At 51.3% G+C, this 27,737-nt stretch overlaps 1 protein-coding gene across 10 annotated transcripts in view; it reads right to left on the bottom strand.

Moving 5' to 3' along the window:
* The window catches only part of AXIN1 (axin 1), a 64,583-nt gene that overhangs the window by 32,541 nt on the left and 4,305 nt on the right, over positions 1 to 27,737 (bottom strand). Inside the window, exons 2-5 of one of the 10 annotated variants that reach the window (XM_067707238.1) lie at positions 26,711 to 27,729; positions 24,109 to 25,279; positions 23,429 to 23,577; positions 15,910 to 16,870 (exon numbers count right to left, since the gene is read on the bottom strand). In XM_067707238.1, coding sequence (XP_067563339.1) covers positions 15,910 to 16,787 — 878 coding nt within the window. In that variant the 5' untranslated portion in view covers positions 16,788 to 16,870; positions 23,429 to 23,577; positions 24,109 to 25,279; positions 26,711 to 27,729. Of the gene's footprint in view, positions 1 to 15,909; positions 16,873 to 20,706; positions 20,847 to 23,428; positions 23,578 to 24,108; positions 26,528 to 26,710; positions 27,730 to 27,737 lie in introns of those variants that run through there. The other 9 variants (XM_067707239.1, XM_067707237.1, XM_067707245.1 and 6 more) reach the window with 9 other exon arrangements.

Here is a 27,737-nt window from a genome sequence, read left to right as displayed (position 1 = left end):
TTAAGTCCAAATATATTGGTAATTATTATATATTAAATATAAATCAACTAAATATGCCAATTAAGAGTAGATCATCTGGGGACTTCCCTGGTGGCACAGTGGTTAAGAATCCACCTGCCAACTCAGGGGACACGGGTTCGATCCCTGGTCCAGAAAGATCCCACATGCCGCGGAGCAACTAATCCTGTGCACCACAAATACTGAGCCTGCACTCTAGAGCCCATGAGCCACAACTACTGAGCCCACATGCTGCAACTACTGAAGCCCGCGTGCCTAGAGCCCATGTTCCGCAACAAGAGAAGCCACAGCAATAAGAAGCCCACGTACTGCAACGAAATGTAGCCCCCACTCGCCACAACTAGAGAAAGCCCGCGCACAGCAACAGAGACCCAACGCAGCCAAAAATCAATCAATAAATAATTTTTTTAAAAAAGTAGATCATCTGGATTTTTAAAAAGCTATCCATATCCACCTTATAAGAGAAATAACTTAAATATAAGAATACAGAAAATTGGGACTTCCCTGGCGGTCCAGTGGTTGGGACTTCACCTTCCAATGCAGGGGGTGCGGGTTCAATCCCTGGTCGGGGGGCTGGAATCCCACATGCTTCACGGCCAAAAAACCAAAAAACATAAAACAGAAGCAATATTGTAACAAATTCAATAGAGACTTTAAAAATGGTCCACATAAAAAAAAAATCAAGAAAAAAAAAGAATATAGAAAATTTCAGAATTCCGGGGCAGTCCAGTGGTTAGGGACCTGCACTCTCACTGCTGAGGGCCTGAGTTCAATCCCTGGTCGGGGAACTAAAATCCCACAAGCCACACACTGCGGCCAAAAAAAAGAATACAGAACATTGAAAATAAAAGACTGAAATCTCTTCACAAGAAAAAAAATTTTTTTGTAACTACATATGGTGACAGATGTTAACTAGACTTACTGTGGTGACCATTTCACACTATATACAAATATCGAATGGTTATGGTGTACCCCTGAAACTAAGAGAATGTATGTCAATTATATCTCAATAAATAAATAAAAGATTAGAAAACACATAAATCATGCAAATACTTTTAAAAGAAAGTTGGGGTAGCTATACCAATATCAGACAAAGTAGATTTTTAAGCAAAAAGCAATATTAGATATAAAGACATGTTATAATAATAAAATGGTCAATCCACAGAAACAAGTAACAACTCAATGTGTATGCATGTAAACTATGGACTCAAAACACACAGAGCAAAACTGGACAGAAAAAACAACAACAGACAAATCCACATTCATAGTGGGAGACTTCAACCAATAAATTCAGCCTCGACATTCAACACTAGTGGCATATTGAAACACATAAGCCATATCTTGTTTCTGAATCCTTAATAAAAGGAATCAGATAGAATTTCTCACTTGATCTGATTTTTTTTAAACTAGATTTCTTTATCAAAGGTGGGAGGCCAAAAAGGGTAAAACCAATGCAGAGGTAGCTCCTGGCTGTGACATGAACCACAAGGGAAGCAGCGGCTTCCTTGAGATAAAGGTCAGGGGTCTCAGGACGGGGATGTGAACGCTGTACTCAAGGGCACAGGCGGGCGGGTGGATTCCGCACATCTTGCAGGTGTTTTCTAAGAACTCGAGTCATTTCTTTCAGTACATATTTATCAAGAGCAGACCTGCAAGACAGTATCTTAAGCCAAGGACAAATAAGACTGAGACACAGTCCTTCTCAAAGGGCTCTGAGCTGTTTAAAGCTCAATCTGAAAGCCATTTCAATGTGCTTTTACCATCTCCCACCAGCACAACTCAGGGTCCCCAACAATCTCCAGGTTGCTAGACGTAAGGACACCAGCCCCCATCTCACATCACCTATCAGCAGTGCCGACGGCTACTCAACCCATCTTTCTTGGTGCACTTTCTTCATTTGGTCTCCAAGACCCCATACTCCGCTGGTTTCCTCCAACCTCACTGCCAGGTCTCTGCAACCCTAGGCAGTGGAAAGCCGCCAGAGGCCTTCTTGTCTCTATCTACGTTCGCTCACTGGGGGGGTCACAACAAGGCTCACGGCTCCAAATACCATCAATACACTGACAATTTGAGAGAGACCAAAGCAGAAGCCGCAGTCTCAGAAATGCCAAGTCACCTCTCTGCGCTCTCCTCCCACCCCTCGCCCCTCGGCCACTCTGCCCCAGCTAGGCTGCCTTTCCTACTTGCTCTTCCCTCGTCCTCCTCCAGGTACACGGTCTGTGCTCTCACCTTCTTCAGGCTTTGCTCAAAAGTCACCCTCCAGAATGAGACCCTCTCTGGCCACTCCTGTGAAAATGGCTCCCTCTGCCCCAACTTAAACTGCACCATCTGAAATGCTCAGTATTTTACTTGCGTTCTCATCTTGTATCTCTCCCTGTTAAAATTGTAAGCTCCACAATTGGAGGGATTTTTATCTGCTTTGTTCACTAGTGAATCTCCAGCTTCTAGAAGAGTATATGGCACATGGAGGACACTCAATGAACGAATGAATCTGTATTTCTGTCAATTCTCCTTTTAAAGGGGCAGCTGTATTGGGGCCACACAGAGTCATCTTTTCCTGTCTGCTCAGACACAGCTTTTCTTGGTCATATGTGGACCGCTGTCCTTGAGCCCCCCTTTTGTTCTCCAAAACTCCAAAACACCGATCGTAATAGTCTGCTGAGAACATCCAGTTATTTTACCAGCAAAACGAGTTTATTCAGGAATAGCAGAGAATTGCAATTCAGGACGACAATGCTATAGCAAAAACTACAGGCAAGTCCAGCAAACAAAAGAGAGGAGTGTTACTTTATAGAGAAAAGGAGGAAGCTGAGAGGGGTGCTTTGAACCAAAGTCCCTTGGAGGAAAGCAAGAGTTCAGGGTGGTGATGGATTCCTATTGGCTGAGCTGCAAGGATTCCAACAGGCTGGGCTTGGCGCTGGGCAAGAACTCTTCCTTCCTCCTGCAGGGGCAGTAAAGTAGATACCTCCCTGCTGGGAATGCAAGGTACCTCTCTTCCTGCGCGGTCTCTAACTGAGGTGGAGTGTAGGGCATCAGAGCTCCCCTTCTGGACTCCAGACTTTAAATGAGGTTTCCTTTATTCAGTTTCACAAGTCCATTGCCAGCATAGGGATCAACTGTCCTCAGATGAACAAACAGTCCTCAAGAAGATTCAGTAAGAAATCCAAGAATTACACAAGAATGAGATACAGCATCCATATCTTCCCCAAGACACCAACCCTTCAGCTGTGCCTAATTCAGGCAAGCTTAACACACAGAACAAATGTGCTCCTGACAAGTTATATGTATGCATATAATTTTTATCCACTGAATAATCTCAAGGGTACTAAAGGCATCCCAAAGAGAATTCTCATTGAGAAAGAAAGAATCGGACTTCCCTGGTGGCACAGTGGTTAAGAATCCACCTGCCAATGCAGGGGACACGGGTTCGAGTCCTGGTCCAGGAAGATCCCACATGCCGCGGGGCAACTAAGCCTGTGGGCCACAACTACTGAGCCTGCACTCTAGAGCCCGCAAGCCACAACTACTGAAGCCCGTGTGCCTAGAGCCCATGCTCCGCAACAAGAGAAGCCACTGCAATGAGAAGCCCACACAGCGCAACAAAGAGTAGCCCCCGCTCGCAGGAACTAGAGAAAGCCCACACGCAGCAACAAAGACCCAACTCAGCCAAAAATAAATAAATTAAATATAAATAAATTAAAAATAAATAAATAAACTCTTCCCAAACTGACATGAGTTAAAAAAAAAAAAAAGAATCCTTCCACAATGTTACCACCTACAAATTACATATTTTACAGTCATCACATTAGATCATCGCTAAACAGCAGTGCTCCACATCTCCTTTTCCTTCACTGACTTCCCAAAGAATTCTCATTTGTATTTAAAATAAGTTCTGCAAACTAGGCCCAGCTCTATAACCATAGGAAAAAGGAGCAGTCTTTCTCCCACATATGCAGGACTTCTTGACACAACCCACCATGTCTCCCTACTGAGGGGTGGGTAGGGGCATGATGTTAATGTGAAAGTTAATACACAGAACCCTCACTTAAAATGGAGATGGGGGAATTCCCTGGCAGTCCAGTGGTTAGAACTCCATGCTCTCACTGCCAAGCACCCAGGTGCAATCCCTGGTCGGGGAACTAAGATCCCACAGGCTGGGCAGTGTGGCCAAAAAATAAATAAATAAAAATAATAAAATGGAGTTGGGAGGCCAGGAAAGGGAGCCCTCACACCCTACCATCATCAATTGCAGACCCAACAGGAAGAGACATACCTTTGCATCTCCAACATGAAGAAGGACCACCCAGCAGGACAGAGAGAGAATTTCTCTTTGCCTGGCAACAGCTCAGCCAATGAAAAGCCACTGTACTCTGAACTCCCAGTTTCCTCCAATGGGCTCTTTGTTTATAGCAGCCCCTCCCAACTCCTCCTTCTCCTGTATAAAAGAAGTTCCTCTCCTTTGTTCTCTGGACTTGTCTGTGGTTCGCTATAGACTGCATGTCCCAAATTGCAATTCTTTGCAATAAACCCATTTTCTGGTAAAATAACTGGCTGTTATATTGTTTTAGGTCAACACCAGAAAGATTTTTAAATGCTGATCCATGAACAATTAAAAAAAAAAAGATGATTTCGTCTTTTTAGAGTATATATTCAGAAAACAAGAGCAAGAAAAATTTAGTAGAAAGAGCTGAAAACACAACAAAAGAAAACAAACAGAAAATAGGAGAAGAAGAAACAAAATTTAAAGGATCATTCCAAATGGTCCCACAGCTAAATAACACAGGCTCCAAAATGAGAAAAGTAATGAGAAGTATTTTGACAGGGACTTTTTAAGCCAATGCAACATAAGGGAAGATTTATGTCAGAAAATCAAATGAAAAAATTCAACAACCATAACTTTAAAACACACACACACAAAAATGGCACAAGAAAGAAAATGCTTGGTCCAATTTGGCTCAGCAATGAAAACACCAAATATGGATGTAAACCAAACCCAGAATGTGTTAATAATCAGGCCAGGTAGTGGGGAAAGGAGAGCATCCACAGAGACTGGCTCAGGGCAGATGCCCCAAGGACAGCAGTATGAGCACATCACTCAGAAAGGGGGGTGTGATGGACTGAGAGTCTACATCCCCCAGATTCTGATGTGGAGGCCCTTACCCCCCCATGTGGCTGTATTTGGAGATGGGGCCTCTAAGGAAGTCACATGGTTAAATGAAGTCATGAAAGTGGGGCCCTGATCTGACAGGATCATTACCCTTAACCAGAAGAGATGCTGGAGAGCTGTTTCTCTCTCCACACAGACACACTGAGAAAAGGCCATGTGAGCAAACCATGAGAAGAATGGAATGAAACCTACCTTGCCAGCGCTTTGGTCTGGGACCTCCAGCCTCCAGAACCGTGAGAAATAAATGTCTGTTGTTTAACCCCCAAGTCTATGATATTTTGTCCTGGCAGCCTGAGCTAATACACTAGGGTAAGACACAGTTGGAAGTGGCCATCCTGGAAAGGCCAGAGGGTCATGAGACTGCTAAATTTAGTTATCAGCCTTTTAGCATTATTGGAATTTTTCCTTCTCTCCATTGTTTCAATAAAAATTAAAATTAATTAAAATACTGGTATAGGGACTTCCCTGGTGGTCCAGTGGTTAAGAATCTGTGCTTCCAATGCAGGAGGTGCGGGTTTGATCCCTGGTCAGGGAACTAAGATCCAGCATGCCACGCTCAATGTGGCCAAAAACACACAAAACAAGACAAAACTGGTATAGCAGTGCAAACATTAAGAAGACCGAAGATCATACTAAAAGGAAACATTTATATGCATCCTTTTAAAAGAAAAAATATGCTGTTGAAAAACTGCACATAATTCACACCCTCTTGTGATATATCTTTGTATATATTTTAATAACATACTTTCGAATTACAAAGGTTTATGTTTTATAGGAATTTGGAAAATGTCGAAAAACAAAAAGAAGAAAATAGAAAGCCTATGTTCTCCAACCATGCAGAAAAAAAATCCCTGTGCAATCAATCCTGCTATTAGACATTCAAGTTACTCTAACTGCTGGCTATTACACGCAACATTCTTTATGATTTTTTTTTTTTTTTTTTTTTTTTTTTTTGCAGTACGTGGGCCTCTCACTGTTGTGGCCTCTCCCGTTGCGGAGCACAGGCTCTGGACGTGCACGCTCAGCGGCCATGGCTCACGGGCCTAGCCGCTCCTCAGCACGTGGGATCTTCCCGGACCGGGGCACGAACCCATGTCCCCTGCATCGGCAGGCAGACTCTCACCCACTGCACCACCAGGGAAGCCCTATGATTATTTTTAAATATTTGTTCAAGAGAAGACACTGGCCCTACAGACTAAAAATGAGCCGGTGATCCAGAGAGGGTCAATACCAGATAAAAGCACGTTAAAGATTCGAAGGGCACAAGGCTGGATGAGCAGAGGGCCAGGGAATGGGAGCCTCCTGCTGCTGGGGGCTGAGAAGGGTGCCCACCCAGCCACACAACGCAGGGCTCACCTCTATCCATCATCAAAACTGGAGGAGTTTGGTCCAAACTAAAGAGCTGAGTCCAGTTGCTACAAAGAGTTTCACCAGTTCTGAGAAGGCTTGTGGGCTGAGGCTGTAATCCACCCAGGGGAGGGGTGAGGAGGGGTGAGCCTGAAGCCCTTCACATACACGCACAAGGTCCTGTGAACGGCCTCTTTGAAGACTGCGTTTATTTTCACAAAATCAGACAGCCAGCCTGAGTTCCAGGAAGGGACTGAAGAGATTTACTGAGTTGTTTCCTCAGAGCAAACACTTTTTGGAATTAATGAGCTCTGAGAGGACACTGAGTGGCTCACAAAAACGTGCATTTGTACTGATGTGACATGGGGGAAAAATAAAGCAACGATTTTCTTACACACACACACGTACTCGGCCTCAAGCTGGACTGAAGAAAGAATTATTAGACTGCCTTCCTTTCCTAAATGAACAACCACTACTTGGCCAAATTCCATTATTTCTAATGACTGCTGGGTAAACTGGTGTAAATGAAGTCAGGATTCTAGAAGAGAATAACAGAGCCAGTGAGTATGAATCAAATTCCAGCCTCTGTGACGCTAACTGATGCACAAACCTGCGAACTGGCTGATCCCCCAGCAGCTGATGCACAGAAGACACACGTGACCAGCCGCCAGCCCAGCCTCCCCAACCCAGCGGCCAGGCGGCAGAACCACGGGCGGCGTGGGCCTCGCAGACCGCTGTCTCTGTAGGCACTTCCCTTTCATAAACCCACCAACGTGGAGCCCCAGACAAAGGGGCCTCTCTATTCCAAAATTCTTCAGGCTGACAGCTAACTGCACTTCCCGGACTTTGTCGAAACATGTCATCAAAGACTACAGAGTTTTGGGGCTTCCCTGGTTGTCCAGTGGTTAAAAATCCGCCTTCCAATACAGGGGACGTGGGTTCAATCCCTGGTCGGGTAACTAAGATCCCACATACCGTGGGGCAACTAAGCCCATGTGCTGCAACTAATGAGCCCATGCGCCAGAACTAGAGAGAGGCCCGCGCGCCCCCTGCGCTGCAACGAAAGATCCCACGTGCCGCAACTAAGACCTGACGCAGCCAAAAATAAATAAATAAATGAATAAATAAACAAACAAATATTAAAAGAAAAAGGCTGGGCTTCCCTGGTGGCGCAGTGGTTGAGAATCTGCCTGCTAATGCAGGGGACACAGGTTCGAGCCCTGGTCTGGGAAGATCCCACATGCCGTGGAGCAACTAAGCCCGTGAGCCACAACTACTGAGCCTGCGCGTCTGGAGCCTGTGCTCCACAACGAGAGGCTGCGATAATGAGAGGCCCGTGCACCGCGATGAAGAGTGGCCCCCGCTTGCCACAACTAGAGAAAGCCCTCGCACAGAAACGAAGACCCTACACAGCCAAATAAATAAATAAATAAAAAGGAAAAAAAAGAAAAAGGCTACAGAGTTTTATATGACTAAAACAGAGAAAAAATATTTTTTGACTCTCCTGTAACTAGTTTAAAAACTTTTATTAGCCAGCCTCCCCCCTCCACTGATAGGCATGTAAAATGCTCACAGTGTGCTGGTACCACAACAGGGTCTCCCGTGGACACGCTGTGTCACAGGAGCCTGGGGTGCAGTCCAGGGGCAGTGGGAAGTCCCCGCGTCGTGGAAGAAGGAAGAGCGTAGTCAGACCTGCATCTAGAAAGGTCCGTTTGGGCACTGTGGGGAGAAAAGACTGAGGCAGAGGCTCACCCAGAAGGCTCTGCGGGTCCAGGAGGAGGGTGGGGGGGCCGGAGTGCAGACAGCAAGAGGCAGAGGGTTCAGCATACATTCGGATGGGGAATCAGGTGGACCACGTTGACCTGGTAGATGGTGGTGCCACTTCTGGAGGTAAGGATGGCCACGAGAGGAGCAGGTTTGGGGTGGGGAATTAACATGCCTCACTCTCAGGAAATATGATTATTAAAATCGGAATGTGTCATTCGCTACTTTGAAATCATTTGTAACCCAGATACAAATTTCACCAACATCTAGCAGACCACTAAGTTCAGATGATGATGAAGAACCACACAAGGATGTGAAACTCCCTGAGCACCTGCTGTGTGCACTGAGCCTGCTGTGTGCGGGCACCCCTAGGGGTCAGCTCACAGAACCTCCCTGACAACCTCATTGGGCAGGCCCTTACTTCATTGTCCCCATTTTTACAGAAAAGCTCAGAGAGGTGAAGCAACTTCCCCACCATCACACAACCAGGAGAAGGCTGACCCAGAAGACACAGCCTGTGGAAAAGTCACCAAGTGAGGGGTCCTTAAGTGAAACCACTGAGATTAATGTTCTCCCATTCAGCCAGCAAGGGGAATGGGAAGATTTGTAAACTCCTGTCTTTTTGTTTTTTCAGTTGCGCCACATGGCTTGTGGGATATTAGTTCCCTGACCAGGGATTGAATCCAGGCCCTAGGAAGTGAGAGCGTGGAGTCCTAACCATTGGACCGCCAGGGAATTCCCTGTCAACTGTCTTGAGAGCCCCACAGCTGCACACTAGGGCCTGTCTGAAAACATCTCCAGTGAACAACCTTGGGATCATCTGTTCAGTTAAAGGAATTCATCCAGTTGGACAAGTTACATACCTGGAAGGTGACAAGGGACTGGCAGCAGGGCCATGCTCTCTTCCCTAGCTTTGTGCCCCACATTTAAGAGTGACTAAAAGCACAGCAGTAGGAAGAAAGAGGGGGAAGGCCACAGGGAGAGCCACACTTTACAAATGAGTCACCTTCCATCACAAATGACCTAAAAATTCAACAGTGAAGAGTATTTGCTGAAGGTCAAATCAAACAGGCTCACTATTAACGGGACCAGTGTCCTGAGACCCCCACCACCAGGGCCACCGCCACCCTTTGGACTGGAGCCCCTTGGCAGCCAAGTGCCAGAGTCACCGCCCCAACCCCACCCGCTGCACTGGAATGCCAACCAGAAACCCCAGATCAATCTCACTTTTCCACCTTCCACATGAACCTATACACATTTGGGTGCTTCCTCTTTTTACATTTCCTTTAAGCCATTTACCAGAAATACAGTTGATAAGGCAACAAACAAGTCAGGTAGTTCCTCAGTCTGGAGAGGAAGGGTTAGTCACCCACCCTTCAAAGGACCCACAAGTCGCTGAGTTATTCCTGCTACAAACACCATCTGTGCTCCACTCTCCGGCCACGGCCGCGATGACCAGCCCTGACCAAGAGTGCCTCACTGGCTGGCCCACCAGGAAGCCATAAGGAAATATCAGCTGGACCCTGTCCTCAGGGAACTTCTCAGTGAGGGAGGTAGTGAAGAGAAATGGAAAGCATCTGCTGCTGTTAGACATTAAAACCAGCAGTGAGGGACTTCCCTGGTGGTCCAGTGGTAAAGAATTGTCTTCTAGGACTTCCCTGGTGGCACAGTGGTTAAGAATCCGCCTGCCAATGCAGGGGACATGGGTTCGAGACCTGCTCCAGGAAGATCCCACATGTCGCGGAGCAACTAAGCCCGTGCGCCACAACTACTGAGCCTGCGCTCTAGAGCCCGCGAGCCACAACTACTGAAGCCCGTGCGCCTAGAGCCCATGCTCTGCAACGAGAAGCCACCGCGATGTGAAGCCCACACACTGCAACGAAGAGTAGCCCCCGCTCGCTGCAACTAAAGAAAGCCCGTGTGCAGCAACAAAGACCCAATACAGCAATAAAAAATATATATATAAAATGAATAAATAAATCTTTTTTAAAAAAAGAATTGCCTTCTAATGCAGGGGACGTGGGTTTGATCCCTGGTCAGGGAGCTAAGATCCCACACACCACGGGGCAACTAAGCCCACGCGCTACAACTACTGAGCTCACGCTCCTCTACGAGAGAGCCCGTGTGCCGCAAACAAACTACAGAGCTCATGCGCCCTGGAGTCTGCGCGCCACAGCTAGAGAAGAGAAAATCCACACGCCACAACTAGAGAGAAGGCCCACGACCCACAATGATAGCCCACACACCACAACAAAAGATCCTGCATGCCTCAACTAAGACCCGATGCAGCCAAAAATAAATTAAATAAATAAATATTTTTTTTAAAAAAACAGCAGCGATACAGACAAGGTCCTACTGAACAGCATAGGGAATTGTATTCAATATCCTGAGATAAACCATAATGGAGAGGCTTCCCTGGTGGTCCAGTTGGTAAGATGCCACGCACCCAATACAGGGGGCCCAGGTTCTATCCCTGGTAGGGAACTAGATCCCACATGCATGCCACAACTAAGAGCCTGCATGCTGCAACTAAACATGCCACAACCAAGAGCCCACATTCTGCAACTAAGACCCAGTGCAGCCAAATAAATAAACAAATAAATATTTTAAATGATAAAAAATAGGAATCCCCTGGTGGCACAGTGGTTAAGAATCCACCTGCCAACGCAGGGGACACGGGTTCGAGCCCTGGTCTGGGAAGATCCCACATGCCACAGAGCAACTAAGTCCGTGCACCACAACTACTGAGCCTGCACTCTGGAGCCCGCAAGCCACAACTATTTAAGCCCGTGCTCCTAGAGCCTGTGTTCGCAACAAGAGAAGCCACCTCAAGGAGAAGCCCACATACCACAACAAAGAGTAGCCCCCACTCATCACAACTAGAGAAAGCCTGTGCGCAGCAATGAAGACCCAATGCAGCCAAAATAAATAAATAAATATATTTTTTAAAAATAAAAATAAAAATTGGGTTGCCTTTAAAAAAACATAATAGAAAAGAATATAAAAAAGAATGCATATTTTGGGACTCCCCTGGTGGCACAGTAGTTAAGAATCTGCCTGCCAAGGCAGGGGACACAGATTCGAGCCCTGGTCCAGGAAGATCCCACGTGCCATGGAGCAACTAAGCACGTGTGCCACAACTAGTGAGCCTGTGCTGTAGAGCCCGCGAGCCACAACTACTGAACCCACGCGCCTAGAGCCCGTGCTCCGCAACAAAGACAAGCCACAGCAATGAGAAGCCCACGCACCGCAACAAAGAGTAGCCCTCGCTCGCTGCAACTAGAGAAAGCCTGTGCACAGCAACGAAGACCCAACGCAGCCATAAATAAATAAATAAATTTATTTATTTAAAAAAAGAATGCATATATATGTATAACTGAGTCACTTTGCTGTACAGCAGAAATTAAGACAACATTGTAAGCCAACTGTACTTCAATTAAAAAAAGAGAGAGAGGGGTTTCCCTGGTGGTCCAGTGGTTAAGACTCCGCCTTCCAATGCAGGGGACGTGGGTTCGATTCCTGGTCGGGGAACTAAGATCCTGCATGCTATGCGGGGCAACTAAGCCTGCATGCCACAACTAGAGAGAAGCCCGTGCGACACAACAAAGAGCCCGCGAGCCGCAACGAAACTCCCGCGTGCTGCAACTAAGACCTGATGCAGCCAAAAAGAAAGAAATAAATTTTTTTTTAAAAAAAAGAGAGACAAAAGAAAACCAGCAGCAATCGCTAAGCACAGGTGGTTGAAGGGCTGAAGATGGCTTGACTCAGGCCTGACCAACCAGGCCCAGCACAGCCCCTGGAGGCCAGGCCAGGCCAAGCTTCTGAGCCTGCTAATGTCTTACAGACCCTGGTCCCCCAGGCCAAAGCATTAAGTATATAAACAGCCAAAACACCTTCAGAGGACCCTCTGCCAATTGACACCAAATTTAAATGGTGCGTATGAACCAACCAAAGTTATGTTCAAAGTTCCACTGAAAAAGGGCAATAAAGACTGTGAAAGTCTTCCACACAAAGAATAGAAGAGCAGCAAGTTATTCTGTGACCCCTCAGCCCTGGGCTCTTTATCCTAGTCACCGCAGGTGACTAGGATAAATGCAGAAAAAAGCCAGGGGCATCCCTGTTTTCTCAGTTTTGACAAAGACCCACATAAAAGGCTCATTTACCATCTCTCAAGTCAGCGATCTGAAAAGATCTGAAAAACAGCCGTGTGCACACATGTGAAGCAAATGAGGACTGTTGCTCAGGCCTCCCGCCAGGGAACAGGGAGCCTGGACGACACCAGTGAGCACAGTGGGAGCAGCCTCCTGGCTGACACACTCCTCCACGCAGAATCAATGCTGAGAGAAGCACCTGCTGCTGCAGGAAACACATCCCCTGAGCTGAGGTTCCCACCCGGCTCCTCCTCCTGGCAGCGGGCATTCACTAGCTGCCTCTTCACTACCCACTCTCCTCCTCCCTTCCCCGACCCCAATCTTCCCCTGAAGGACCACTCCCCCTGCTGGAGAGTGGTGATGCTGTCTGAATGGGGCACCCCACTTTTCTTCTGGGGTGGCCCTATTTGGTGTAAGCCCAAGAGCAGAGCCTCAGCCCTTGCACAGTGATTATGCTGGAGTGGGCAGGACACACTGGCACACAGCACCCCCAGCCACTCAGGGCAAACTGCAGAACGTTCCTTCAGTGGGAAGCATCTGTTTACAAAACAAGGGAGCCAACCTGAGAGCGAAGCTGGCCGCAGGAAGGCAGAGGCAAAGAAGCATTCAGAAACGGGACAGTTTCTTACAAAAACGAACGTAATCTCAGCATATAATCCAGCAATTGTGCTCCTTGATATTTTACCCAAAGGAAATGAAAACTCACGTCCACACAAAAACCTGCACACAGGTGTTTACCGCAGCTTTAGTCATAACTGCCAAAAACTGGAACCATCAGGATGTCCTTCAGCAGGTGAATGGATAAGTAAACTGTGGTCTATCCAGACAATGCAATATTATTCAGTGTTAAAAAGAAATGAGCTATCAAGCCACGAAAAGACACTGAAAAACCTTAAAAGCATATTACTAAGTGAAAGAAGCCAATATGAATAGGCTACATACTGTATACTTCCAGCTACATGGTATTCTGGAAAAGGCAAAACTGTGGAGACAGTAAAAAGATCGGTGGTTGCCAGGGGTTGGGGGCTGGAGAGGTTAAACACGCCGAGCACAAAGGAAACTACCCTGTTTAGAGTGATAGATACAAGTCACCGAGAGGGAACCCTAATGTAAGCTATGGACTGTAGGTGATTAGTGTAGGCTCATCAGCTGTAACAAATGACCACCCTGGTGGGGGATGGTGATAGTGGGGGAGGCTGTGCATGTGTGGGGGGAGGGGTATATGGGAAACCTCTGTACCTTCCTCTTAATTTTGCTGGTAACCTAAAACTTCTCCGAAAAAAGAAATAAGTCTTTGAAAGAAAAATGGCTGGAGTCCGAATCAAACCACATCTGAAGCTGGGCCTGCCTCTGGACTTTTCACTTACCTGAGCCAACCAATCCCCTTCAGTGTTTAAGCCGGGGTGGGCTGGCTTTTCTGTGACTTTCACACTAATGCATCCTAACTGCACACCCTTGCAGAGCAAGTAGAATGTGCTGGACTCCATATCCTGCTAGTGCTGATGAACAATGACCCTGACACAGGGGACTGTCCACCCGCACAACCGCAAAGGCAGCCCCCAGAAGGACGGGGTCTGAGCACAGGCAGGACTCGTGAGCGCCAGACTCCCACGGCCACCAGCAGCTCCACGAGAGGCAAGTTAAAAACGAACATGTACGAGTCCTTACAGCAACATATTCTATTAATTTGATAGTAAAGGTTATTTATTACAAATAGAGCAAACCAAAGAAAAAAAAAGCAAAGTTGCTGCTATGACCGACCCCCGACTGAGAACTGAAAAGTGTGCAGACTGGCTGGTTGGGGGAGGGGTGGCACGCAGGAATTTCTAAAATTAGAAATCAGAATTGAGCTCAATTTGTTTTTCCCTGCAGCCCAGGCCTCAAATTTAATCCCATTTTTAAACTGTTCTAATCAAATATGACAACTTAAAGGTTAGGTCTGAAAAGCTGTGTCAGTTACTAGCCTTACCTATCAGGATAATTTTATAGTATATTCTGCCCTAAAAAGATTGCTAAATCAATAAGGTTTAAAGACAGTGTGAGCAAAAGGCCCACAAAAATTACCTAAGCAGTGTATCTTCAATCACATCACTTAAAGGACATTTAAACCTTAAAAATGTTTAATCCTGTGTTTTATCAGCAAGTGACCAATTTCTCTGCCACAGTAAGCCTGAAGAAGTGATCTGCGCTTTTACTAACTCCACGGGAGAGGCCCAGCACTTGGGGATGTGCTTGCAGACTCTTGATTAAATCAGCAGGGCCACAGGAATTCCAGGCTTTCAAAGTTTCACAGGCAGGAGTATCCAGAACCAGCTACAGGTAAATGAGTGAGAACCGAAGTGCCCACTAAAATCGGCAACAGGCTCCAACTTGAGACCAAATAAACTTCCAGCAACCACAGAAAAGAGAACGAAGAAACAGGTTTCCAAAGTGGTAACAACTTCCCGATAGCACCACTCCACGCCTCCAAAGCCGCATATGTGCCCACGTGCAAAGACTGTGATCACAACTTCAGAATGCTGGGAACTGAATACACAACAGCACAACTCATTTTCTTGGCGGGAGAAAGGTCCAATCCTGGAGCCACAACCACTTTGGAAGTTCCCAAAGTGCTCGGACAACTTGAAGCACATCAGCCTCCTCACCACCACCCCACCCCCCGACCTCTAGGAAGAACCTTATAAGACAGTTACAAAATGCAATGATCCAGAATTCTCTGCGTACTGATGCACTGAAATGTCCACTCTTCTCTTTATTCAGCCAAAAGGATTATGTCTGCCAGGTAAACCACCTTCTGTACAAGAGGACACAAATTTTACTGCTAAAGGGTAAGGTTTAGGGACTCCCCTGGTGGCACAGTGGTTGAGCGTATGCCTGCCAATGGAGGGGACACAGGTTCGATCCCTGGTCCGGGAAGATCCCACATGCTGCGGAGCAACTAAGCCCGTGTGCCACAACTACTGAGCCAGCGAGCCACAACTACTGAAGCCCACGCACCTAGAGCCCGTACTCTGCAACAAGAGAACCCACTGCAATGAGAAGCCAGTGTACTGCAACAAAGAGTAGCCCCCCCGCTTGCCGCAACTAGAGAAAGCCCGCGCGCAGCAACGAAGACCCAACGCAGCCATAAATAAATAAATAAATAAGTAAATTTATTAAAAAATAAAAAAATAAAAATAAAGGGTAAGGTTTAAATGTCATATCACTTCTAAGAATTTCAACGTTCCTAATGACTTACAAAGCCATATATTTTAGGCTGTTCTTGATAAAAGTGCCCTCAAAATACAAACATTAAAAACATCTAATGACAAACGTGAAGGCATCATGAGTAAAGAGTAAAACCACAATCTGCCCCAGCTCCAGGAGTCCACCCACTTTGGGGCTGAAGGACAAGACCTTTCCCTGCTAGTTCTCCAGGTCTTGGAGGTGAGCACAGAAACGGAGGCCTCGGGTCGGACTCACCTGAACTCTCTGCCTTCGCTGTACCGTCTACTTGAGGAGGCCCTCGGGGCGGCGGTTTCCAGAAGCAGCTTCTGCGTGAGCCTGCCGGGGGGAGCAGGGTCTCTGCCATCGTCTTCGTCTACGTCTTGGTCACATTTCCATTCCTCATCTTCGTTCAAAGTGGGTAGGTATCCAGGTACTCCCTTCCCTGTCCCCGACCCGGAGCTCTGGTCACTGCAGAGCTTTGGGCTCTCTGAGCCTGTCCTCGTGTACTCCAAATAAATATCGGACTTGAGGAACGAGGGGTAGGTGTTCTCCTCCATGGTAGACTGGATTTCCGTCTGGGCCTGGTCGAACATGGCAGGATCAATCTGCTGCTTCATGATGCAGTCCTTTATGAAGCTCTTGGTGGCTGGCTTGGTCTGCCTGGACACAATGCCATTGTTATCGAGGATGTACTTGCGGTAGATAGCTCTGGCCAGCTTCAGCCTCTTCTCCTCATTCGAGTCACAGGGCTCCAGTTTCCTAAAGCCGCTGCAGGCAAACCAGAAGTCCAGGAGATCAGCACAGTCCTCCTGCTTCAGAAAAGTTCTAAACAGGTTTATCCCGTCTTGATCATCCAGTAGGGAGTGCAGCGACTCGGCCCACTTCAAGTACGGAGGGGTGGGCGAAGCGCTGCCCTCAGGCTCGTACCCCAGGTCCAGATCTGAGCGCCTCGGAGTGGCTGTTGAAGTCTCACCTTTAATCCCGGCACCTTTCCCAGAGCAGAAGCTGTGGCTGATGGGCCTGGGGTCCGTGGACACCAGTTCACCCTCCTCACCAGGCACTGGGGGTCGGGGGGCATCTTCGGTGAAACTTGCTCCGAGGTCCAAGGGGAAACCCTGCTCTTGGATATTCATTTTGGGACTCTGTGCGTCAATGAACAATGAGCGCTGCACCCTAATACATCAGTACTTACAGCTCCAAAGTGAATCAATCTGTCCTGTTGAAACCATTAAGAGGACAAGGATTAGGAAAGGTGGGTCCATGGAAACATGACCACAGAGGTTTTCTCAAGACAAGACTCGCAATGATGCCCTCCCGCTCGAACTCAAAGCCAGAAATTCAGTTTAAATTGTCAATCTTTTGTCACAAAAAAGGTTTGTACTATATTAGAACAATTTCTGGAAACTTTTCCAACTACAGGAATGCCTCTGGCACTAAGAAATGAATGTCCAGAACACAGAGAGCGCCACTACCCTCAAGTGTCATTCTGTGAGAACAAAGAGAGACTAGCAGCCCATCCCAGCTACAGAGCTGCATGGCCAGTCCCTCTCCTCAGGCTCCAGGAAGGCAGAAGGACTGGAGGAAAGAGAGGTGCTTCTGGTCCTCCCAGCTGTATAAACCTCACATGAAAGACGAGGATGTGTATCTGAGTAGAACAGGGTCGCTGTGATACTCAGATATGGCACATCACTCACCAGAAGGCAGGCGGTCTGCTCTCCACTCCACACTCTCCAGGCCCACAGCCACTGTGCTTCCTGCTGCCCCATTACTTCACACTTACTGTGCCTCACAACATATGCGAACACACAGCAACTTGTTCCTCTAAGTCTCAACACGCCCAAAAGAGCAGTTAACCGTGGGTCGTTTTCAGCATCTTCAAGTGAGTGACCAAAGGACATCACTCACATGCACAGGCACAGGGGCCTTCTCACGCTGCCAATGATGTGGACAGTCTTTTTTTTTTTTGCGGGATCTTAGTTTCCTGACCAGGGATTGAACCTAGGCCCTCAGCAGTGAAAGCACGGAGTCCTAACCGCTGGACCGTCAGGGAATTCCCGTGGACAGTCTTAAAAACGCTTCATCAGAAAGCTGCTCTCGACTTTAAAACCTTGCTTAAAAGGAAAGTGTCCTTCTGATAGCAAATGACAATTGAGTACTCTGAGGAGCAGAGAAGGTATAGAACAAACGAAATCCAAACACAATTAGCCAAGGAAGCATACAGCTCACATGATTCAACTCCATAAAATGAAAAACAAATTACCCACCCTCTTAGAGGTCAGGTGACTATGGGTTTTGTTTCTGCTGTCAGATGCCTGTCTTGTATGAGGGAGGACTGTCCTGGACCGGGACTCTGCCATGGTCTTTGGTCCTCCCTGTCACTGAGCCCACGAGCTCAGGCTACACCTCCCCACCTGGCCTGCTGGATGTAAGTGGTCTGCCTAGAAGGAGACTGGAGAGAAGCATGACAGGTCCAAATGCCTAAAGCACTGAACAAGCCAGAGGGAGCAGAGTGAAATCCTAAAACCTGGTACAAACACAAGGCGTGGATCTCCCCAGCCACCTCTCCACACTCTGGGTCCTGGCCTGCATGTAATCTGCCCCGGTACCTGCATTCTCACACTGCACACACTTCAGTTCACCTGCCAGCAGCTGCCAACAGCTAGAAGCATCTAGAGATGGAGGATGGGTCACAATTATTGTTCTGCAGCTAATGACTTTGTATGAAAACTACAGTGTAGGCTGCAATCTCAGCCTCGGCAGGAACAGCCTGCTCCTTCGTCAAGGCCCACGGGCTGTGACACTCTGCTGCTCGTGGACCACTTCAACTGCAAAGTCCTTTTTTTGAGTCCCATCAACACGGAATGAGCACCTTTGATGTCTCCACACCAGTTCATGGATGTCTAGTGTCCTCCTGTCGGGGACACCATCTCAGGAAAGAGGACCCGCACCTGGTGCTCTGAGCCTTACAGATGGAGATACTCTAGTTCACTAGCCTTGAGAAAAAACCAAGTCACTGCGTTCTAATAGGAGGCTAATGACAAGTCACTGTCACTTATCTCTTAAAGTGCTTATGTCTTCCATGTAAATGATTTGTAGCAGCCTGATTTAAACATTTTCTGCAGGGCCCACAGCATCTAACACAACGTCTTGCAACTAATGGGCACCAATAAACACCTAATTCATTAACATTAAGGAAAACAACACTTGTCATAGACGCCAAATGTCAGCTCTTCACAGGTGCTGAAATAGCAGCAAATTCAAGATCTAGCCCTTTATTATAAAAATGTGCTGTCTTGGTAGCCTAAGTTTTGATTTGTGTGAACACGTCCCCCTAATCATTTAAATTATTTTTTCATAGCCCAGAAGAAACATTTCTTAAACTTCACATATATTTTTGGCTGTCAAATGACAGAAGACCTTTGGTGTCCCTGGAAGCACACGAACATCTCTCCAAATTACTGCTGTTATTGAAACGTGCTCCAATTACCAAAATATCTGGGTTCCCACGGAGAAGTACAGCAAGCATTCAGTGTGCACACACATACATACCACAGATAAAGCAGTTACATTAATTCAGGTTAGAGTCAAACGCCCACAAACACGGAATCTGGCCAACAGCCTGTAACCACCATCAGTAAAGGGATTCCATAAAAGGAATCCACAACTCTGATAACTCATTTAAAATCACCTTCAGTCACTGCCTAGGTGCACCCTCTGGGTACCATGGCAGCCAGCTCAATGCTATACGTGTGTGTGTATTTATTTATTTTACTCAGATAGAACTTTAAAATTTTTGATTTATGTGGAGTGTGGAAATAATAGAGCATGATTCTGACATATTCCCAACTGTCCATTAATTAAAGTCTTGAAGGGTTGGGACTACTGTTTTACATGTAATCTGTTCCCCCACCACCTAAATCCTCAATGACTAATGTAACCCAAAAAATCCACTTAGCTTTTCTGAAACTAGAAATCCAAGAAACATCAATACCTGCTGAAAAATCAAACAGAAACATTGTATTTTGCATGCTTTCCCATCCTTGTCCCTGAATAGAAGTTCCTAAAACTGAAACCCAGATACTGCTATCTTGGGAGGTCAGGTTTAGACTGTGTAAGTTCTCCAAAACAGGGCCTGGTCCAAGTACATCTGAGATTCTTCCTGAAGCAGCAGAGAACGTTAAGTACAAGCAAGAAGGAGGGGCTGAGATGCACAATAACTCTTTATTAATTATCTTAGAGATGGGCTGAGAAAAATCCCCAAAGGACTAATGTATTTTTCTCTTCTGTCCTCGAGGCTGAGCTGTAAGTTTCACTGTCCTGACTATACAGCTCTGGTTTCACGAGCGACTGAATTCCAAAATGTAGGGCAAAGGTAGATTCTAAGATACACACCCAAGAGAGAGTTTTGGGGGCGAGGCATCAACCTGAAAGAGTAAAGCCCCTCAAGCAAGCCAAACCACAGCAGAGACCCAGATTCAGGCACCTCTGCCTCAGAGAGTGCCCTCCTTGGGTTTCACACTCACTCATTTCTACTTTTTGCTGGGGGAGGGGAAGGGACACTCCACTGTCCTGCTTATCTCCAGGATCTCTCTGCACCCCACCCACTCTGGCCGAACGTGCCCCAGGCCCACAGACCACAGCACTGCAACCGGCACCATCCAATCAAACACATCAGCTGCAGACCCTGGTCTCTTCCAGGAGGACCCCCCATTCCTTCTCACAATCCTGAGTATTCCTCACCCCCTTCAGCTCACCTACAGCAAGTGGCTGCCCCTTCTGAACCAAATCCCACTCTTCCCCATCCACAGGCTCCAGAGTCAACAGACCTTGCCTTCTGCATCACCTGCTAGCATCCCTTCCTAGACACACCCGACCTCCCAAGAGTGGACCCACACACCTTCCTCACACGCTCCAAGCCCGCACAGCCTCGGAGCCCGCACACCCTCCAAGCCCCTCTTCCGGGTCCCGCGCCTGGCCCGGCCTACGCGGCCTACAATGGGCGCCGCACAGGCCCGCGCCCCTCAGGAATGCGCGCCCGGCCGCAATACTCACCCGAGCGGCGGCGGCGGCGGCGGCGGCGGGGCCCCGGGACCGGCTCCCAGAGCGGCGCGGCGCGGCGCGGCCCATGCGCTCAGCGGCGACGCGGCGGGCGGGACCGGGCGGGGGCGCGGCCCCGGGCGGCCCCCATCGCAGCGGCGGCGCGGCGGCCCGGAGGCGGGCGCGGGCAGGCCGCGGGGGCGCCGCCAAGGCCGGCCGCCCACTCCCACCGGCCTGCTCCGCGGGGACGCGGCTCCGGCCCGACTCCGGCCGGTCCGGTGGCGGCGGCGGTGGCGGCGGCGGCGGCGGCGGCGGCGGCGGCGGCAGCGGCCGCGATCGCTTCCCCGAGCCGGGAGCCGAAGCTCACAGCGCCGAAGCCCAGGCCGGAGCGCCCCCGCCGGCGCCGTCCGGAAGTGCGGGGGCGGGGCCCGGAGCGTGAGGCGGGGCTTGGAGAGCGGGGGCGTGCCAAGAGCGTGGGGGAGGGGCCATGGGCGTGGGGCGGGGCCAGGAGCGTGGGGCGGGGCCGGGAACACCAGACGAACCCCGAGAGCGGTGACAGAGCGAAGCACTGTGGTGGGCGGAGCCTCTAGTGTGGAGGCGGGGCCGGAGCGTGGAGGCGGGGCCAAGAGAGTGGCAGCCCGGCCGAGAGCGCTAGACGGAACCGGAGCGCAGGGAAGGGCGAAGAGCGTAGCGGGTGAGGTCGAGCGTGGGGGCGGAGCCTCGAGCATGGAGGCGGGGCCTGATGTAGAAGTGGACCCTGAGCGTGGAGGCGGGGCCAAAAGCGTCTAGGCGGACCCGAGGCGTGACGCAGAGCGTGAGCGAGTGGGCGTGATCAAATGTGTCGGTTGGGGAGAGGCCGTGGTGTGGACGGCGCCAGGACGCTGTCAAGGGTGACCCGGGAGGGGGCGCCGGAAACTGCGCTGGGCCCCTGGGGCTGTGTGGTCCGGGAGGGTGGCCCGAGCACCGAGCAGATGGGCGGTCCCCAGGCGCACCGCGGGCGCACGCCAGGTTGCAGCCCTTTTCTGCTGCCCACACGGTGTCCACCGGCCCAGGGCTCCCCAGGTCGGCACCCACACGCCCGACCCGCGCCCAGCCGGCCTGCCACAGCCTCGGAGCTCCCTGAACGGGAAGACCCTCTCAGGAGGACGGCCACCAACAGCCCACGGCACGGAAGAAAGCAGGTGTCCCGGAGTTGGGCTGTTGGAGACCACAGCCCGGCTGACTAGGAACTAAGCCCCTGGTGACATCCAGCCTCTTTGTCCCCCTGCTCCGTGCCTGCTGCCCCCCAGGCAGCCAGGACCCTGAGAAGGTGGGCGTGGGCTCTGCCCTCCCTGAGTCCCCAGCCCATCAGGACCCAGCCAAGACCAGGGCACACAGTAGGCATCCAATAAATGTTGGAAGTCACTTGGGCAGGGGCCCCAACCTCCAAAGAGCTGTGGGCGGGACTGGCTGAGGCCCCACCCCAACTGGTCCAGCCTGCCTCAATTTCTCCCAGGCACCATCCAGCGTCCCGGCAAGGGCTCCACTTCCCATCACTGCCCCGTGGGTCCCACTGGCCCAGGCCAGCCTGAGAGCAAGGGCTTCTGGGTGTCCTGATCCCTGCACCCACTACCCTTCTCCCCCTCGCTGTTTCCATGGCAGCCCTTGCCTGATCTGCAAGCCCAGCTGGCTAGCTCCCATGTTGCCCACCCACCACCAGCCCTTCCCAGAGGAAAAGGATGTGGGTACCAGGAATTGATTACTGCCCCTAAGGAATTGCTTCTGCCACTCCCATGATCACCCAGGACCTCATCCTCCAGCAGTGCCATATCAGACCTGGCACCTTGAAAAATGCTCCCGACAAGCTCCAGGGCATGGCTGTACCCACATTATAACACAAGGAAGTTGAAGCTTAGGCCACACAGGGACCTGCTCACCTCCTCCCGGCCCAGGGCTCCCCAGCCCCTCATCCATCCCACACTAGCCTCAGCGGCCCTCACCTGGCCTGCTCTCTGGAGCTCTCGCAACCTTCAGGGCTCTTCCCTGGGTGCATTTGGTCACTTGCCCATCTTCATGCTTCAATTATGCTGCCCCCCCAACTCCCCAGTTCACCTCTAATGCCACCACATCTTCTCCTGATTCACCCTTGCTGCCCATCCTCATCCCTCATAGCTCCCAGGCAAGGGGAGAAGTCCAGGCTTGGGGCACTCTACCCACCAGCCAACCTCCTACCCAGCTGCCCACTGCTGGCCCCTGCCTGGGGTGAACGGCACAGAGGCATCCCAACCCCCAGCATCCAGCTTCCCAGGACTCAGCACAGCCTCTGACGCCCAGGGTTTCATAGGAAAGGGGAGCAATGAGGGACGAAGGCCACCAGGGAAGAATCCCCAGCCTGCCAATGGCCCAGGCCACCACCCAGGGCAGGCTGGGCAGGAGCAGGGGCTATGGGTAGGGACAGCACATCAGAGGAACTGCACTGCTGAACTCACTAGAGTCCTGGTGGCAGGTGTCACTCTCACCCACATCCAGCTGGGATGGCCCCAGGCCTCCCAGTGCTGGGTACAGGAGATGTCTTTGCAGCCTCCCCCTGACCCTGTTCAGCCACAGAGCCTTAGAGACAGAGTAGGTGGCCATCATGGCACAACAGAGTCTCTGTGGGGTGCAGGAGTCCTCGGTGGGCCGAACAGACATCAGGACCTCCAGGACACTGGTCCTCAGGCTGTCTTTCCACTCCCAGACACGGGCCCCCAGTGCTTGCCTTGGTTCTGCAGAGCTGCTGCTGTGGCCAGGCCAGGCTCCCAGGGTCGTGTCCACATCCATCCTCCTCCTGGCCCATGGTGGCAGATGTCCCCAGGCCCTGGGACCAGAACAGGGCCCTCGTGCCTCTGGCTCCTCGGGGCCCTCGCCCTGTGGGGACAGGAAGGGAGTCAGAAAGCCTGGAGGAAATGCTGTAGCCCTGCTTCAGGGTTGTGGCTATGGGCACTCAGGGAAGGCTGGAGCAGGGTGGCGGTGGGAGGAGCCCAGAGGAAGGAGCTTGGGGAGGCTCTGAAGAGAGGGAGGCAGGGAGGGCAGCCCTGGGGGCCTGCACTGGAGCAAGGGTGACCTGGCAGGGGGGCTGCGTCAGCCACCCAGAGCTGAGAGCAGACACAGAGCCATGGGAGCCTCACTTGGGAACAGGGAAGTCCATGATGGAGCCCTCTTTTCCTACAGAAGTCCTTTAAAATGCACCCCTCCCTGGGGGCAGGAGTCTGCCACAGGAGGCTTTAATGTGATAAACTGTAGATGACATTTGTTCAGGCTTTCCAGGAATGAAATAAAAAACTTAAGAGCAGAAAGTAAATCATTTTCTTCAACTGAGACATAAAAGGAATATTTGAAATTGAGTGAGCCCTGAAGCCTTACAGATGTTTGTCCACTTGGCTGGGGGAGACCACTTACAAGAATTAATCCTTGGGAATCATCCAAGATGCACCAAGGTGGTATGTTGAGGGGCGTCCAGCATGGCGCCATGTGTGGGGGATGAGCCCCGCAGACAGGCTACTGCACGTCAGATCCGCACAACTCCTGACTCCCAGGAGGGGAGGGCAAGGAGGGGCTGTTCTGAGTCAGGCTTCTGGAGGGAGTTGCAAGCTTCAGGCTGAGCCCCTTCTGGGCTCTGCATTTTCAGCTCTTCTGCCTGGCCCCAGGTGTGCACAGTGGGAGTGCGCAGTGGGCAGGCAGGTGAGGACCTGGAGAGGGAAGCGGCCTTGGCTCATCAGTTCTGACAAGTGCAAGTGGACTTCCCTTCTGAGAGGCGGCCCCAGCCACAGAGGCCAGCCACCTTCCTGGCCATGAACCTAGACCCCTGGGCTCCATGTTTTGTCTTGAGTGTCCTTTTTCCATCAGTTCTGAGCTCAGGGAGGAGGGCCAGGTGTTCCCCCATCACAAGTTCAACAAAGGATGTGGAGACATCACACCAAGGGCGTGAGAGACACCACCAAGTAGAAAGGCTTGGAGCCCATGCACACGGTACCCACTTGGGTGGACGCAGAGAATGTGCCTATAAAGGCAGGAACTACCCCAGAGCATTAATACCGGTCATTGCTGGAGGGCAATTAAGGCAGGCTCCAGTCTCTTCACACATCAGGAAGAAGGTCTACAACAACGTTACTGTTGAGATCTTAGGAAAACCAGGAAGCTCTGCAGCAGGCCATCGTCCCATCAACGGTCAGTATAAATTAATCCATCAGAGTGAGGCCAGCCTCAGGTGAGGATCCTGGGGTATGGGACAGAGCTGACCCATGGGGCAGTGTCAGGCAGGGTGTGACTGCCGTGGTCGCCCCGAGTCGGCCTTGGGACCAGCAAGAAGGTGCCACCTTGAGCTTCCTGGGCTGGCCAGCTCCAATGACCACCCTGGGCTGGGGCCTCCCAGGGCCCCGACTCTGCCTCAGGCAGGTCCCCCACCTCTTTCCACCTGTGTCTGGCTCCTCTCACCCTTCCCACCTGGGGGCAGGTGTGTCCTCCAGGCTGCCATTTTGCATCCCTCTTGTTGCCTGGAGTTCTCTTGCCAGCCTGCAGCCGAAGCTGCCGCAGACAGATGCCCAGGAGCAACCTCAGTCCCAGTGCCAAGCTAGGGAGGTGGGGGGACAGGAGCAGGGCTTTGCTTCAGACAAACTGGCTTCAAGGTCACCTCAGTGGTGCAAGACACTTTCTGACCCTGCTGCTCTCTGTCATCCAGTCCTGGTGGCCCCTGCTCCTAGGAAGCACTTCATCCTGCCCTGGCCTCTTACAGGCCAGGAGGTCCCACCCACAGAGATGGAGAGCTGAGCACTCTGCCATTGCCGGTGCGGGCAGTACGCTCACAAACGGGCACGGTGGTCACCTGCTTGCTCCCGCTCGCTCAGAGCCCGGAGTCCCAGGCCCCGCAAGCCGGTGGCATGCTTGTCTCAGGGTCCCTGCACAGACCACTCACCCAGCAGACCTGACACAGCTCCCCTCACGCCTGCCGGCCCCCAGGAGTCAAGGGCAAAGCCCCAAAGCCAGCACACTCCATGCCAGGGTGCCCTCCACACACCCCCAACTCAGGTCTCACCCTGTGTCCTGAGGGGGTCCTGTCAGTCCAGGCTGAGGGGCACAGCAGGGACACCTTTCTGCACTGCCTCTCTGGAGGATTCTGACTGCGAGGGTGTGTCTAGTGGGCTCAGGGATGGAGGATGGGCATCGAAGTCTCGATGGCCAAGATGGCTCCCACCAGCCACAGGGGCTTGGGAAAGAGGAGGGGTGAGCAACCCACCCACCGCCAACCCAGCACCTCCCCAACTTGGGGGCCTCAGCGTCACCCGCCCAGCTCCTGCCTCCCTGGACACTTAAGCATCTGCCTGTGTTTTGGGCCGGCCAGAGACTCTGGGCACCTCCTCGAGCCAGAGTATCCTCCTTAGCAAAGTGAGAGTCCCAGCGTGATCCTGCTAGCCTCAGAGGTCTGTGTGTGACCCTCCATGAATGGGCCCAGGCCACGAGATGGAGCCCACGCCGGCTGTGGTCTCAGACACATCACAAACAGAGGACTGGGCCTCCTGGCCTCGCCCACCCCCAGTGCTATTTCCCCAGGAGCACTGGTGTCCACATGGAAGGACCAGGTTCCTAGAGACCTCGGCCCAACTTCTGGAAGCAGCAGGTAAAGTCCCACCTTCCCAGTCAGCCTCAGGCTACTCCCCTTCTGGTCTTGGGGCTGCCTGCCCGCCTGCTGCACTGACCCTCACGCCGGGCAGACTCCCCCTCTGTCCTCTCTGTCCCTGTCCTGGCTGCCCCATCCCCTAAGGCCTCTCCCAGTGCTGTGAGCGCTCACATCCATCTGAGGGTTATTGTTTCTCCTTCCACCTGACACATCTCATTCCACCCCCAGCCCCCACCCCGGCCAAGTCCCCATAGTCCTGGGGACCAGGGCCACCCCTCGAGCTGATAGCTAGGGGCCTTGGTGGCGGGAGGCAGGGAAGTGCTGCCCCAGGTGGGCCAGCTGCCCCTGTCCCCAGCCCACCCCTCCAGATCTGCCTCCGCCACCCACCCTCCACTTTGCCATCCTTCGATGTCTCTCTCGGCTGCCTAGGAGCCCTGCGGCTGCCGCGGACCAGTTGTAAGTATGTGATTATGTATGCCGGGTCCCTCTGGCCCCTTTGTTGCTGCAGAATCTGTCATGGCAAACAAAAGTGCACTGGATTAGCCACAGTGGATTAAAAGATTTGCTTCTCAGAGTTTACCTAATAACCTAACAATCGCACTGACGGAGGCTTTGAACCTCCGAGACACACTCGCCAGGCCATCTGGGAGCCCTCAGCCTCTGCGGGCAGCAGGACGGTTGGGGTGATTACAGGCAGCCTCCGCCCGTCTTCACACCCGGCTCGGCCATGGCGGGCCTGAGCGCTCGGCTCCTGCCAGGCCTGTCTGGGCCCAACGTGGAGACGAGACCAGACTCCAGGAGAAGAAAATGGAGGCTCAGGTTGGGGGCCAAGGCCCAGGCAGGACCTCCTTCCAGAGGGCCCGCTGCCCAACGCCAGGTGTGGGTGGTGGGCACCAGCCCTTGCCTGCACGGGCCCACCCCCCCAGGGGCATCCACACGTCACACACAGCAGCAAGGACACTGCAACATGGAGTGCGGCCATGGCCGGCAGGTGACACTCCGGGCTCCACCATGCCATGGCGCACAGCCCCACGGCCAGCGCCCCTCAACGCGCGTTCCTGCACACACGCGTGCACACGCGCACACACACACGAGCGCGTCCCTCTTTGATCTCCAAAGGACACTCCATTTACAAGCTCTTAATCGCAGCTGCCTTTTCGGGCCCGTCCTCTGAAGTCCCAAGTAATGGGATTTGGCGCTTCTGATCCATCTTGGGCTGACCACTCCCCGTTATAGGTGGACGTTTTTTCCTTTTTTTCCGCCTTTTTTTTCTTCTCGAAAAAATGCTTCTGAAATCGCACTGCCTTGACATGCCTGTTGCCTAGCCCTGGGAGCAGTGGCCGGGCAGCTGTTACGCCCAGGGCCTCAGCCAGTTGGGGGTCTTTGATGCCGCCTCTACGTGAAATCTGCCGAG

This window comes from Pseudorca crassidens, chromosome 15 (assembly GCF_039906515.1).
Source record: "Pseudorca crassidens isolate mPseCra1 chromosome 15, mPseCra1.hap1, whole genome shotgun sequence".
In the NCBI taxonomy this organism is placed as follows: domain Eukaryota; kingdom Metazoa; phylum Chordata; class Mammalia; order Artiodactyla; family Delphinidae; genus Pseudorca; species Pseudorca crassidens.
Note: the sequence above shows the minus strand (reverse complement) of the source record. Positions and strands in the feature narration are given on the sequence as shown.